Raw genomic sequence first — 14748 nt, forward strand, 5'->3', positions numbered from 1 at the left:
TCTCTCTCTCTCTCTTCTCTCTCCACTCATCTCTCTCTCTCTCTCTCTCTCTCCTCTCTTCTCCTCTTCTCTCTCTCTCTCTCTCTTCTCTCTATCTCTCCTTTCTCTCTCTATCTCTCTCTCTCTCTCTCTCTCTCTCTCTCTCTCTCTCTCTCTCTCCTTTCTCTCTCTCTCTCTCTCTCTCCTTTCTCTCTCTCTCTCTCTCTCCTTTCTCTCTCTCTCTCTCCTTTCTCTCTTTCTCTATCTCTATCTCTCCTTTCTCTCTCTCTCTCTCTCTCTCTCTCCTTTCTCTCTCTCTCTATCTCTCCTTTCTCTCTCTCTATCTCTCCTTTCTCTTTCTCTCTCTTTATCTCTCCTTTCTCTCTCTCTCTCTATCTCTCCTTTCTCTCTCTCTCTATCTCTCTCTCTCTCTCTCTCTCCTTTCTCCCCCTCCTCCCTCCTCTCCCTTTCTTCTCTCTCTACCTATCCTTTCTCTCTATCCCTCTCTCCTTCCCCTCTCTCCCTCTCTCCTTTCCCTCCCATACTTCCCCCTCCTCTCCCTCCCTCATTTCTCTTCCATCCCTCCCCCATCTCTCCCTCTCCCTATCTCCCCTCCCTCTCCCTCTCTCTCACTTTATCTCCCCTGCACCCCCCCCCCCCTTCTCTCTCTCTCTCTCTCTCTCTCTCTCTCTCTCTCTCTCTCTCTCTCTCTCTCTCTCTCTCTCTCTTTATTTAAAGAGAAACTAAAATTGGGGTGAGGATAATTTATGTTACCTCATCCTTTTGTCTCAGTATTCTTGTATACTTCTCCCTCTCTATCCCTCTCTCTCTCCCTCACTCTCCCTTGCTCTCCCTTGCTCTCTCTCACTCTCCCATCTCCCCTCTCTCTTTTTCTCTCCCCCTCTCTTTCTATCTCCCTCCCCAATCTCTCCCTCTCTCTCACTCTATCTCTCCTGCACCCCATCTCCCCCCCTCCCTATCTTTCCTCCTTTGTCTCTCTCTCTCTCTCTCTCTCTCTCTCTCTCTTCTCTCTCTTCTCTCTCTTCTCTCTCTCTTCCTTCTCTTCTCCCTCTTCTCCCTCTTCTCTCTCCTCTCCTCTCCTCTCTCTCCTCTCCTCTCTCTCCTCTCTCCCTCCTTTCTCCTCTCTCCCTCCTTTCTCCTCTCTCCCTCCCCTCTCTCTCTCTCTCTCTCTCTCTCTCTCTCTCTCTCTCTCTCTCTCTCTCCCTCTCTCTCTCTCTCCCTCTCTCTCCCTCCCTCTCCCTCTCCCTCTCTCTTCTCTCTCTCTCACTTTCTCTCTCTCTCTTTCTCTCTTTCTCTCTTTATTTAAAGAGAAACTAAAATTGGGGTGAGAATAATTTATGTTACCTCATCCTTTTGTCTTAGTATTCTTGTATACTTCTCCCTCTCTATCCCTCTCTCTCCCTCACTCTCCCTTGCTCTCCCTTGCTCTCTCTCACTCTATCTCTCCTGCACCCCATCTCTCCCCCTCCCTATCTTTCCCCCTTTGTCTCTTTCTCTCTCTATCTCTCTATCTCTATCCATCCTATTTCCTTTCCTTCTCTCTTTCTCTCCTCCTTTCCCTTTTGCTCTCTCCCTCTCCCCCTCCCACTCCCACTCCACTTCCTGCTCTCTCTTTCTGTCTATCTCACTCTGTTTCCTTCTCCTTCCCTCTCTTTCCCTCTCCCTTTCTCCTTTCCCTCTCCCCCTTTTCCCCTCTCCCCCTTTTCCCCTCTTCTCCTTTCCCCCTTTTCCCCCAGTCCTTCCCCACACCCTCCCCTACCCTCTTCTCCATCTTTCTTCTCTCCATAGAAGCAAAAGTATGTCCAATACTGACCTCTCACCACTTTTCCATTCTTTCTCTTTGTGTGGCAGATGGTTCCACCCGAATATCTCGGGGCTGGAGGCCGAGGTCCTTCTAAAGGAGCGTGGGATCGAGGGCTCCTTCCTGGCACGGCCGTCCAAGTCCAATCCTGGAGACTTCACACTCTCTGTAAGGTGAGTCAAGTTAAGGCTGTGTAATGTTTTTTTACATTCTTTTTTGACATGGAAATACTTATTTTTGTATATATGCTTATTTGTTTAACTGCCATTGTTTTACTTATTTTCATGGATCCATTATATAGCTGACATGTTTTTCTATATTTGATTTATTTTTTACTATTTGTTCAGTAATATATATATATATATATATATATATATATATATATATATATATATATAAATATATAAATATATAATATATATAGATATATATATAAATATATATATATATATAATATATATATATATATATATATATATATTATAAATATATAAATAAATATATATATATATATAGATATATATATAAATATAAATACATATAATATAAAATATATATATATAAAAATATATATATATATATATATATATATATATATATATATATATATATATATATATATAAATTTATATATATATATATATATATATATATAAATTTATATATATATATATATATATATATATATATATATATATATATATATATATATATATATATTTTATGATTTGGTTAGAACTTTGGATTTTTATCTTTATTAAGAAATTTTTGTATGATATCATTATGCTAAATGTGCAAAAATGCTTTGCATTTTTATTATTATTATTATTGTTTTTATTATTATTATTATTATTACTTGTTACCCGTTATTTGTTACTTGTTACTTGTTAGTTGTGGATTTTGCTATAGCAAAGGACTTCATTGAGATAAAGAAATATGCAAGAAAGTATTTTAAGAATAATGATTTTAAAGATTTTTTGATAGCATGTAACCCACCCATTTCCATTTGCAGGCGGAATGGGGAAGTGACACACATAAAGATTCAGAATATGGGTGACTTCTATGATCTGTATGGAGGTGAGAAGTTTGCCACCCTTGCTGAGCTTGTACAGTATTATATGGAGAATCAAGGCCAGCTGAGAGAGAAGAATGGAGAAATCATTGAACTCAAATATCCCCTGAACTGCGCAGATCCAACAACTGAGCGGTTGGTGACTCCTTGGATATCTGTGTGCATGCCTCTCTCTTTGTGTGTGTGTGTGTGTGTGTGAGTATGAGTATGAGTATATGTGTGTTTGTATATTTGTAAAATGTTATGTAATTAATACTGTTTTATTCACTAAGATTATGCATATTCCCTTTTGATATTTATTTACAAAAATGAAATAGTGCTTTATACTTTAAAGAGGAAATTTCTTTTATTCTCAATGCATATAACCATTTTGTTTCCAACAGTTGGTTCCATGGCCATTTGTCAGGTCGTGAGGCTGAGAAGCTCATACTGGAGAAGGGAAAAAATGGAAGCTTTCTTGTCAGAGAATCACAGAGCAAACCAGGAGATTACGTTCTCTGTCATTCGGCAAGAATAAGTGCACTCAAGTTATAGATATATGTGTGTTTTTACCTTTTTTTCCCTTTTCCTACTTATTTTCCTTCATCTTTTTTTTTTTTTTTTTCCTCTGTCAAAAGTAGGTATACAGAAGAATGGAAGTTAATTTTTTAATGTTTTTGTTAAGATTGCATTCCCTTCTTTTATTGGTAATATTAATTACACATGGAAACATGAATGTGGTGACACCGGATTTGAGCCTTTCATTTTCATGTAGGGGGGGTGGTTCCTTTTTTGTTCACAGGGGGAGGATTTTTATTTTTTTTTTATTCTGTTAATAATTTGGCCTTTTTCCTTTTAAATGTTTTTAGGTTGAATTAGAGTAGATAGAAGTGATTGTTTAGTTTATTTCTGTGTCCTTTTGTTATTTAATTTCCTTTTGTTAGGGGGGGTTTTTTCCAGCATTGTCCGTGCATATTACTGTTTAGTAAAAAGTCATATCAATTTTCACCTAATGTCGGCACTGTTACCATAACAAGATAAATATTTTCAGAAGAAAAACCTGTATATAGTTCAGTAACCATTCATCCTTTAACCCATTCATGATGGGGGCATTCCAGCCTTGCATGTCACAATGCCAGGGCTCTCGAACGCATAGGCCTAAATCAGTTAAATAAACGACACCGTATCGCGTCCCCAGCGAATGGGCCTAGAATGCGCGGTACAGTAGTGTACCACCCGTCACGAGAGGGTTAACATTCAAAGTCCCATTCAAATATTGTTTGCATCATGTTCTGGTCTTTAAAAGGTAAGAACCTTTTACAAAATGGCCTTTGAGAGGAAAGATCTGGATTTCTTAACCCATTGGGTATAGGACATCCATTTTAAAGATTGGACCACAAGACAGGCACAAAAACTACCTTTGTTTTTTTATATTCTTTTATTTTTGTGAAAAAAAAGAAAAATGCTATCATCTCAACCCAAAAAAAATATGAAGAGATGTAGAAGAGGAAGGTGACCTGTGCTCATTGCTGTAAGTATATCAGCACAACACATTGTGCCATGCTGGCACAGGGTCTTGTTCACCTTCCTCTTCTCATTCTGCCTACACATTGCTGGTCCTTTAGAGCTGGAGGTTGGCATCTTGCTGTGTGTCATCACTTTCTGAATTAGTACAAGGTAAAGATAGTGGATGTGTGCCATTCAAGACTTTAATTCCTTCTGGTACCTGGAGAGAGTACTGTCAACTATGTTTGGGATTTTAAACTAAAGTTATATAGTATTTGTAACAATAATATCCGTCATCTATAATTAAATGTAATATTACTCTTAGTATGATTGTAAAAATCAATGATAAACACCTGTTATGATTTACCCATTAGCATGTTCATGTTGCCTGGGCACTTGGTATGATTTTTTACCATCGGCACATTCACATCACTCATATCCAATGGGTTAATTATTAGATCTTTTATACTATTTACTTTATACATTGTTTTCATCTATGAATTCAAAATTTCCAAAATTAGTGGTTCTTATAAAGATGTCTCTTTTTTTCTTAGCAGGACAACAAATATGATGTTGGAGGAGGAAGAAAGTTTGACACTCTGAGTGAATTGGTTGAACACTACCGGAGAAATCCAATGGTAGAACAATCTGGTACTGTTGTTCCCTTGAAGATGCCCTTCAATGCCACAAGAATCAATGCACGTGGCATTGACAGCAGAGTTCGAGAATTATCGGTGAGTCTATGCTACAACTTGTTTGTAATAAATTCTTGATGAACTGAGATAATAAATGAGATTTCTGGATACATAAAATCAAACATGTTCGTACATGTTTTATATACTTGTTGACTCCCTCTTACTAACAAATTTCCCCCCCCCCCCTTGTGTTACTCATTTGGTGATGGGTCACTTAGCGTCGACGCCAAACAAGTTTTGACCCATCATTGCAGAAGGAGCATCAGGGACCCACAATGGGAAAGGCTGGCTTCTGGGAAGAGTTTGAGTCTCTACAACAACAAGAGTGCAAGCAGCTCTACTCACGTAAAGAAGGCCAAAAGCCTGAGAATCGTAACAAGAACCGCTACAAGAACATTTTGCCTTTCGACCACACACGAGTCATACTGAGAGATACAGATCCTGGGATTCCAGGGTCTGATTATATAAATGCCAATCTTATCACTGTGAGTATGGTGATATATCCTTTACTTTCATTATTGTTAATGTTACAATAATCACATTATGGTTATTACCCATGTCATTACTATCATGATGATTAGAATAAGCAAAGTGATAATAATAATGACAAAAACTTCTACAATTAATTACCAAACCGTCTTGATTCATTATGATGTAATAAAAATGTAGGGAAAAATATATATAGAAGTTAAGAAGTAGAGTCTTTACTCCATCAGTATCATTGATCATGTCCCAAATCACTAGGTAGTTTCTTTCAGGTAATCATTTGTTTTTAATACCTTTTAATTTATGGGGAGGGGGCAATGTAAGCTAAAAGATAATAGATAGATAGATAAAGTGCCATGGAGAGCCCTTAGATCATCCATTTGGGTGTAGGATTGTGGCCTAACCTTCTGTTCAGGGATTATAAAAATTCAAACCAAGATATTTGATTTTGAAAGGTTCTGGCATTAACAGCTTCTGTTTTCGAATTGGATCATTAATTTTCTGGCTCAGACTGACAGAATTACTCTTAAAACTTTTCCTGCTACATCTCAGCTTCTTTCACTAGATATCTATCATCACCCATAAGCAAATTTGATTAAAAAAAAAAGTCAATCAGATAAGAGAACAGACATAGTACTAACATTGGTCAATCAATTAGTGTGAAGTCATCAAGGCTTCAAAAGTGCGAGAAGGTTAGAGAGAAAACATGAAATTGATTTCAACAAAAACAAATGAAATTAAAAGTTCAGGCTTTGAAATTGCTGAGATACTGAACTGAAAGCTATAAAAATTTGTTAATATTCATCTGATGGACAGTTTTTGCAATTGGTTTGTACCAAGGATTTTTTCTTTCTTTTCATCATTTCTCTCTTTTGCCTATTATTGAGGGGTGTTCAGCCACCTTTGTTGTTATATCAAAAACCTTCATGGTAAAAGAAGCACAATTCATTAATCCAGCACTCTACTAGTTATCACTAAATCATCTCAAGCCATTATTTTTTGATAGGCCTATATGATACCAAAGAATAGGGTTGGACAAAAATGATTTTTCTTTTTTACAATTTTTAAGCTGGAAATTCACACATTGCATCAATTACCTTGAAATGATTCAGGCAGGATGACAAAAAGTTAATGGTAGTATAGCAGTACTTGGCTGACTTCATAATATGTACAGAAGTTTCTAAAAAACAAATACTAAAAGTACAAAAGAAATCTTCCCATTGCAACACAAATATGATGAATACTCGCATTGTGCTACGATAACAGAGGAGACCACAGTTCTCTCATATTCTGCCTATATTGAAGTTATTCTTGTACAAACATATTTCTCCTAATGCATGTCTTGTTTCTGAAAATATAATCTTGGCTTTTACTTTTGATACTAATGGCCTAACACACATTAACAATATTCTGTCTTGTCTAAAATTCTTATGTTTCTATCTTTGATAATAATTTCAATATTTTCAGAGTGAAGAAGATTTGGGCAGTGAAGCCAAGACTTACATAGCTACACAGGGATGCTTGCCTTCCACATGTGCAGATTTCTGGTGGATGATCTGGCAGGAAAATACAAGAGTTATTGTCATGACCACAAAAGAGGTAGAAAGAGGAAAGGTAAGGATTTTTCTTTTTTGCTCTCTGTTTCATACTCAGAATGGGATATATATTTCCTTAATGCTACTGAGAGATTTCTCTCAGTGCAATGCCATGTTGAACCTCTCATAGTGCTTTTAACCCACTAGATTCTACTGAATTATGAAAGGAGTTTTTTTTTTTACAAGTTAAGAATTATGGTTATAGAAACGTAACTTCAATGTGTATATACAAACATAGCTATGTAGAATGTGTATATACGGGGAGAGGCCGTGACGTAATAGGACGATATCCATCATGAGGGAAATATTCCAATTCCATGATAATATGTGACCTAGTGTGAATGGGGTAAGAACACATTTTCTAAGGTAATAGATAAACTAACTTGGTAATATTAGTTGTATAGGTAAACCCATTATTGCTGTGACATTTATGAATCTGCACCCTTTTACACTACCAGACATTTGCCCTCAGCTGAGCTGTCAATGTAACCCATTCACACCGGTTGACGTTATATCACATGATAGGAAAATATCTCTGGTTCCGGGTGATGTCCTGAAAAATCAAGTATTTTCTTGCTGAGTTCCGTGTGGAACAGTTGAGATGTGCTGGAACGTCAGCAATAGAACACTAGATTATTCTTAAATTTAATTATTTTTCATAATTTCTCTGTTACTTTAGTTTAGGTGTTTCAATGTCATATAATGTGATTTAAAAGTAAAAGAAAACTATTAAATTTCTGCTTCTGATTGGTTGAATAAACAGATCTGAGTCAAAATCCTATTATAAAGTCAAATGTAATTGACAAGAATTAAGATGAAAAGAAAATTACTAATGTAATTCTATTTCTAATTTGTTGATTACCCATGATGCCATGTCATGTCACATCATGAGGTACATATACATACTTGTATGTACATTTATGATTGTTCATATTGTTTTTCTTTTCTTTAAAAGAAAAAAATATAAATCTTTTTTGATTCCCTACTAAAATAATGGTTCCACTTTCCATTGGTAGATTGTAGGTAACAAAGTTGAAATGGAGATTCACATTTATAGCAATCATATGTAGGCCTATTGTTATTTATCTCAATAGAAGATAAAATGGGCAGTGGAGTAAGTAAATCAAGTTTGGGAAGAAGAATAGGAATGAAAATGGTGAAAGATGAAGGACAAGGATAAAGGAAAATTGATATTATGAAAAGAAAAGGAGCTAGGTTTTGACCTAGCATGCAGGGTAAAAATTTAGATATAATGGAATTGGATGTAAATGATGGATAAGTAGAGAGGAAAGCCCAGTACCACTCGCCAGTTTGGTAAGTTGTCTTTGTTTTTCCCTAATTATCATTTTAGAATGAGTACGTGATGATATATTTTCCATTCCTATATCAGTAAATTTCTAGAATAGTCCTTGTCATAAAATCAATTTCACTTAATATTGGTGGATTAATTGTGAGGTCTGGTATGCATATATAGTGGTTTTATTCAGCTGAACCTAACAATAACAATATTAGACTCAATAGGTGGGAGGGCATGAAGTATCCCAGGGAAATTGCTATTTAAAATTGGTGAATAATCTATTGAAAATTGGTGGATTATCTATGTTTACTAACAAATTACATAGAACATGATATTTTTCTGTGTTCTCTGTGCTCAGTGATTTTAGGTGGGACTTTAAAATGGATGTTTTTGGTGTATTTTTTTTTGTCTGCAAAATCCCAACCCAACAACCAACTTAACTTTACCTAGTTTTGAGGTTAGCAGGCTTTTCCTGCTCCTGGACCACCCCTTTTTCAGAACACTTCATGCTAATTACCTTGATTTTTTTTGTTTTTCAATTTATCTCAAATTATAAGATCAATTGTGATTTGCTATTAATTGAATTGAGCATTTTCGAACACTCACATCGTACTTGTTTATAAGTTTTGTTGAGTAATATTCTATATTTTGTTAGTAGACATCATAAGAAATCCATTGATACCATTCTGGAAATTTACTCTTATATCATTTTTTGGTTGAGATAGTGGTCAGGAACATAACCCCCAAAAAATCTTGTATGTATGATGAGGTTTAAATGGCATTATTGTGGTGACCTAGTCCTTCCTGTTGCCCTAGCCTAGGAGTGTGCAAAATGCAGGGCCAGTCCTACATGGCCCGTCTCTTTGCAAAATGTGATTTTAGAGATGTTGGTCAAGGGAGACTTAACCCGTTAACGACGGGTGACAATATCACGTTCTAGTGTTTTTTCAGTCAGACACTGGGGACAAGATATTTAGTCAAGGCTGGTGCACCAGGTGATCAGGCGTACAGCACTTGGCCACAGCTAGTGCAGCCGAGAATCCCGAGGCATAAGCCTCATGCTTACTAATATCCCAGCATTTTGACCATTTAGAGCCAAAATAGCCCCATCGTTAATGGGTTAACATTATTATTGTTTAAATTCTATCTTCTCTTTTGAGATTTTCAAATAACAAGGTTACTTGTATTAACCCTTTCCTGACGGGGCACTCGCTACGCGAAGACCCCTATGCCGGGCGATTCCAATATTGCATTGTAATCGTCACACTGGCATGACGCCCCGGCATTGGGAGTTTGGCTGTGTCACACGAGTGTGACGCACCATCGTCATTGGGTTAAACTTGACAACACATTCAGGATAGTCTTGACATGCCTTTCTGTGACTGTCAGACACAGATTTGTGGTGAATTGGTGTGAAGGACACTTTTTTTTTTTCTTTCCTTTTTTCATCTTTATTTATATTCACAACTGTCATTACAGTGTATATTTATAATCAATACACAGTTCACTTAATTATGTTCATCAGATATGATTTAAGACTGCTTGCAAGGGGATGATATAAATTAAAATGTATAGGAAGTATAGGAAACAGTGGATTTATAATCAGTTTCATGTAGACAGGTTTGAGGTGACAGTGCAATGCCAAAATTGCCCATGCACATGTGAGATTACAGGACCTATTCACAAAGGTTGATATATGCACAATTATGAATGCCTTTTTTGTCTAAGAAATCATGTGATTGATGACACAGCTTATCATATTTCCCTCTTTTCTCCAGAACAAATGCGGACGTTATTGGCCTGAGGAAGGTGCAAGCAAAGAGTATGGTCGTATCACCGTCAGGAACATGTCCGAGAGCTCCAACAATGACTATATCCTGCGAGAGTTCTTGGTGTCAAAAGACAGTCAGCCTGAGAGAAAAATTTTCCATTATCATTTTACAGTAAGATTTCCAAATTATCCTCCTACATGTAGCATAGAAATAAATTAACAGAATTGTGTAGGGCCAGTGATTTTTCTTTTAAAAATGTGTTGATTTTTATTTCTTTCTTTAAGAAAAAGATTAGAATTTGATAATATTTTGAAAGAAAAATAATCTTTTAAAGTTTGGGTCTAGTTTTGCCCCTCATTGTCCTCATGACTCTATAAAGTTAAAGAAGAAAACAGAAATGTTATGCATCATTTTTACAAGATCATATACCCAGCAGTTCACTGCACAAAATACTATCCTTTATGATATTTACTGCACAAAATACTATCATTTATGACACTGCAAATGCAGTAATCATCTAAAATTAAAGGGGAAAATATAATGGATATTATTTGTTTTAATATTGGCAGGGTATGATGTATTGGCAATATACTATTGTGATACGACCAAAATGGATGTTATTAAAAATAATTTTATTGATATATTAATAGATAAAAGTTATGATATCAGTATATTGTCAGTTGAAATTCTTATAAACTCATTGTTACATTGGTTTTCCCTCTTGCAAGGCATGGCCAGATCATGGTGTTCCGTCCGATCCAGGATGTGTTCTGAACTTTCTGCATGATGTCAACAAACGGCAGGAAGAAATCACATCGGCTGGGCCAATTGTTGTCCATTGTTCAGCGGGCATAGGGCGTACTGGGACATTCATCGTTGTGGATATGATCCTAGATCAGATCAAAAGACAAGGTAGATAGATTACAGACATTTTATTGTGTAAACTTAAAGAACAAGTAGCTTTTGTTTGTTGTGAGAAGTAAATTGCCAAGTTAATTTTTCTGATTTGAAGTAAGGGAGATTTTGTTGTAAGTAGAGATAGAAGGTTACCCAAAGCCTTATCACATCATTGATCATTTTTACTAATGATAATTGTACTTTTTAACCCATTAATGGCAGGTTACAAGATATCACATCAAGTTGTGGCAGTACTTTTGTCATGGCTTTTTGTATGACCAACATGCCAGGTGATTGGGCATGTAGTGGTCGGCCATGGTCAGAGTGGGCAAATAGTCTGAGGCGTTAGACTTACACACTTGAAATACCCTGGCATTCAGACCGATTGGATCCAAAACTGCCCTGTCGACTTCGGGTTACGATGATTATGACTTGTGCATATATGTAATATTTGGTCAGAGCTAAAAAAGTGCTTATAAATTTCTATAAAAATTATTTTCAGTATGATTAAAGTTTTATTTGGAAATATTTTGTCTTGGAAACATACCTGAAATAAGCATAATATTTGTGTTAAATATGTTGGTGTATCATTTTGTTAACCCTTAACGACGGGTGGCAAGATATCACGTCTATTGTTTTTTGGGTCACACGCCGAGGACGAGTTATTTTGTCAAGGCCGGTGCGCTGGGGACAAGTTATTTTGTCAAGGCCGGCACACCGGGGACGAGTTATTTTGTCAAGGCCGGCGTGCCGGGGACGAGTTATTTTGTCAAGTCCATCATGTCGGGGACGAGTTATTTTGTCAAGGCCGGCATGGCGGGGACGAGTTATTTTGTCAAGGCTGGTGTGCTGGGTGAGTTGGGCACACATCGCTCGCTCACGGCCAGTGCGGCCGAGAATCCCGACGCATTAGGCTTATGAGTTCGAGCATCCTGACATTTTGACCATTTAAAGCCAAAATAGCCCATCGGGAACGGGTTAAATATGTTAATTTATATGATGATATATTTTTCCTCATATATGTAGTTTGGAAAGCAATATTTACTTCTTTTTTCGCTCTCTGATTTTACATTAGGCCTTGACTGTGAGATAGACATCCAACGAACCATCCAGATGGTGAGATCTCAACGCTCAGGAATGGTGCAGACAGAGGCCCAATACAAGTTTGTGTATTTGGCTGTCCAGCATCACATAGAAACAGTTCAGCAACGCATTTCAGCAGAGCAGAAAAGCTTGCAACTAGGCAGAGAGTACACTAACATCAAGTACAGCAGTGAGGCTGCAGGTGGCATCGAGATGGGCAAATCCCTTTCACGGTCAACCATCTCGCTGCCTACCACACCATCAACAACACCAAGAGACCCCAAACGACCCACGTCCACAGCCACACTGCCCAAGACACAGTCGGAAAACCACCTCCCAAGGTACTACAAATGCATTGGTTTTAATAAGAGTTTTAATAATTAATTTGATAGTTTGATAAGTAACTAGAGAGGTTTTGAATGAGAGGATATTTTAGATATCATAGAGGGCTAGTCCTAGTGACTAGTTTGGGTGGTTATTACTACATTTATCAATTAGTCAGCACCATCAAAATTCTTAACAGGGGAGTACTCAGACCTAAAAGTATATTCTCTCTCCCTCCTTTCTCCTCTCCTCTCTCTCCTCCCCTCTCCTCTCCTACTCTTCCTTTTTTATAGCACAAAGAATAAAATCTTCATGATTACGTTAATCAGTTGTCAGTTTTGTATCCATTTTTTAACCCAATTGTGCCTGGGCTTATATCTGCCTAATGCCACTCCCACATTGAGGGAGAGATCATGACGTGATAGGACATCTGGCAGGAGCGAAATATTTCCATGGTGTGATATCATGTCATCTGGCATGAATGGGTCAATGACAATAATCTTGTAATTCTTTTTTTCTTTCTTTCTTTCTATTTTTTCAATTAATACTGATAACAATAGTCATGAAGCCATTATCAAAGCTTGTAAAAATTCTAGCACTACTCCCGGAGACGATCTTTCTTGTCAGACTTAGGCTTTGAAAATGAAACTGCAACCTCTCAGATAAAATTCATTTCTATATTCACATTTTTCCTTACTTTATTTACTTCCCTTTTTTCCTTTTTCTTTTTTCTTTTTCATTCTTTGTTTTTTCCCCCTTTCTTTGAGGGAGGACTATTTTTGGGCAGAGAAATTCATTATAAGCAACCAAAATTCTGGAGATTGTCTGCCAGAAAGGCTGCTTGGGGATTTTGAAATTTTGAAAGTACTAATGTTCAATAGTTGATCCCAAAATATCTGGCCAGAAGGCAATAATACATTTTCTTGAATATTTGACAATTTTTTGGATAATAATTAATATAACAAGGAATGATTACCTACACACCATAACTAATAATGTATTCAGTTTGCTTTTCAAGCTTAATTATGACTTAATTGCTGCCAGACTATTTTTTTTTTTAGATATGTGTTGCAGTAGATTTTGGGAAATGAGTTGGAGAGTTTAATGTATTTTTGCTATGATTAAGCAGTCATCATCAGAAATGGTATTGAAAAAACAGAAGTAGTTACTTTTACATAAAATAAATGAGTGCTCCCAGTTTAGTTGGGAAATATAGTTTGATAGTAACTGAATGAATAATTATAATTAGGTTAAATAATGTAAATCATTTAGAAGTAGCTTTTGCAATCATATAAGTCTGATCTTACTTCGCTTTACATTAGAGAGATTAAATTATCTTGTCCTTACTTTGTGATAACATCTTGTATCATATCGAAACAAAGCTCTAAATGTGAAATGTTACTGTTTCTAATGTTCAAGATTGCAATTGAAATATTAGATGCATTCATTACAAAAGAACATTTTCTTATCATTATTTTTTTCTGTGTATTATCATTCTTTTATGAGAGGATTATGCCTTGTCATATGCTTTGTGACTATTTGGGATATATATATAGCACCTGATTTACTGTAGTTTAGGTGTGCCAGTTGACTTCCTTGATGATAATGATACATTTTTCCACTCACAAAGATTACATGAGAATGTGGTATAGAAGACAATAGGAATAACATATTTTTGTTTTGAGGAAGAAATTATAAAAGTTAATATAAACAAGTAAAGAATGTCCTGCATCATGGTGCTTTTATGATATCACAAGATATTTTGATGATTAGATAATACGCAGACATGATAATGGAGTTTTTCAGGTTCTGCTTTTTCATAGATCTCGCTTGATAATTAAAGTTACCTCTTATTTCCCTTTTATAAAAAAAAAGCAGAGCATTATGATGGGTATTTACAATACTTCTATTACTTTCAAATTATAGTTCCTGATATTACCAAGCTATGATTAAAGTAAATATATTGAAAAGATGGTGATATCATGAAAAGAAATGCCAGTTGCAAGAATAAATCAACTGATATATTTTGGTAGATATATTGTTCTTTTTTTTTCTTCTTTTGCATGATATGCAGGATTCTCTACACATCTCAACATCATAGATTATGAGTTAGCATTGAAGTTTAGGACTGTATAGAGAGTACATTTTTGTTTGGATTTCTTTTGATTTGATGTATAGTTCAGTATAATGCACTATTTTTACTAATAAACTTCTGAAAACATGATGTGGAGAACTCTGACA

The 14748-nt window shown here is 36.1% G+C and overlaps 1 protein-coding gene across 1 annotated transcript in view; it reads left to right on the forward strand.

Annotated features, from left to right (window-relative positions):
- The window catches only part of LOC122257958 (tyrosine-protein phosphatase non-receptor type 11), a 46338-nt gene extending 31596 nt beyond the window's left edge, over positions 1-14742 (forward strand). Inside the window, 12 exon segments of the mRNA XM_086540342.1 lie at positions 1852-1974; positions 2814-3008; positions 3257-3369; positions 3372-3400; positions 3722-3732; positions 4425-4485; positions 4913-5092; positions 5308-5538; positions 7007-7153; positions 10210-10374; positions 10932-11115; positions 12176-14742. Of these exon segments, the coding sequence (XP_086396468.1) occupies positions 1852-1974; positions 2814-3008; positions 3257-3369; positions 3372-3400; positions 3722-3732; positions 4425-4485; positions 4913-5092; positions 5308-5538; positions 7007-7153; positions 10210-10374; positions 10932-11115; positions 12176-12567 (1831 nt within the window). The 3' untranslated portion in view covers positions 12568-14742.
- The last annotated feature ends 6 nt before the right edge of the window (positions 14743-14748 follow it).

Source organism: Penaeus japonicus, unplaced genomic scaffold, assembly GCF_977035675.1.
Source record: "Penaeus japonicus unplaced genomic scaffold, GWHDUDI00000001_assembly GWHDUDI00000010, whole genome shotgun sequence".
Lineage (NCBI taxonomy): Eukaryota > Metazoa > Arthropoda > Malacostraca > Decapoda > Penaeidae > Penaeus > Penaeus japonicus.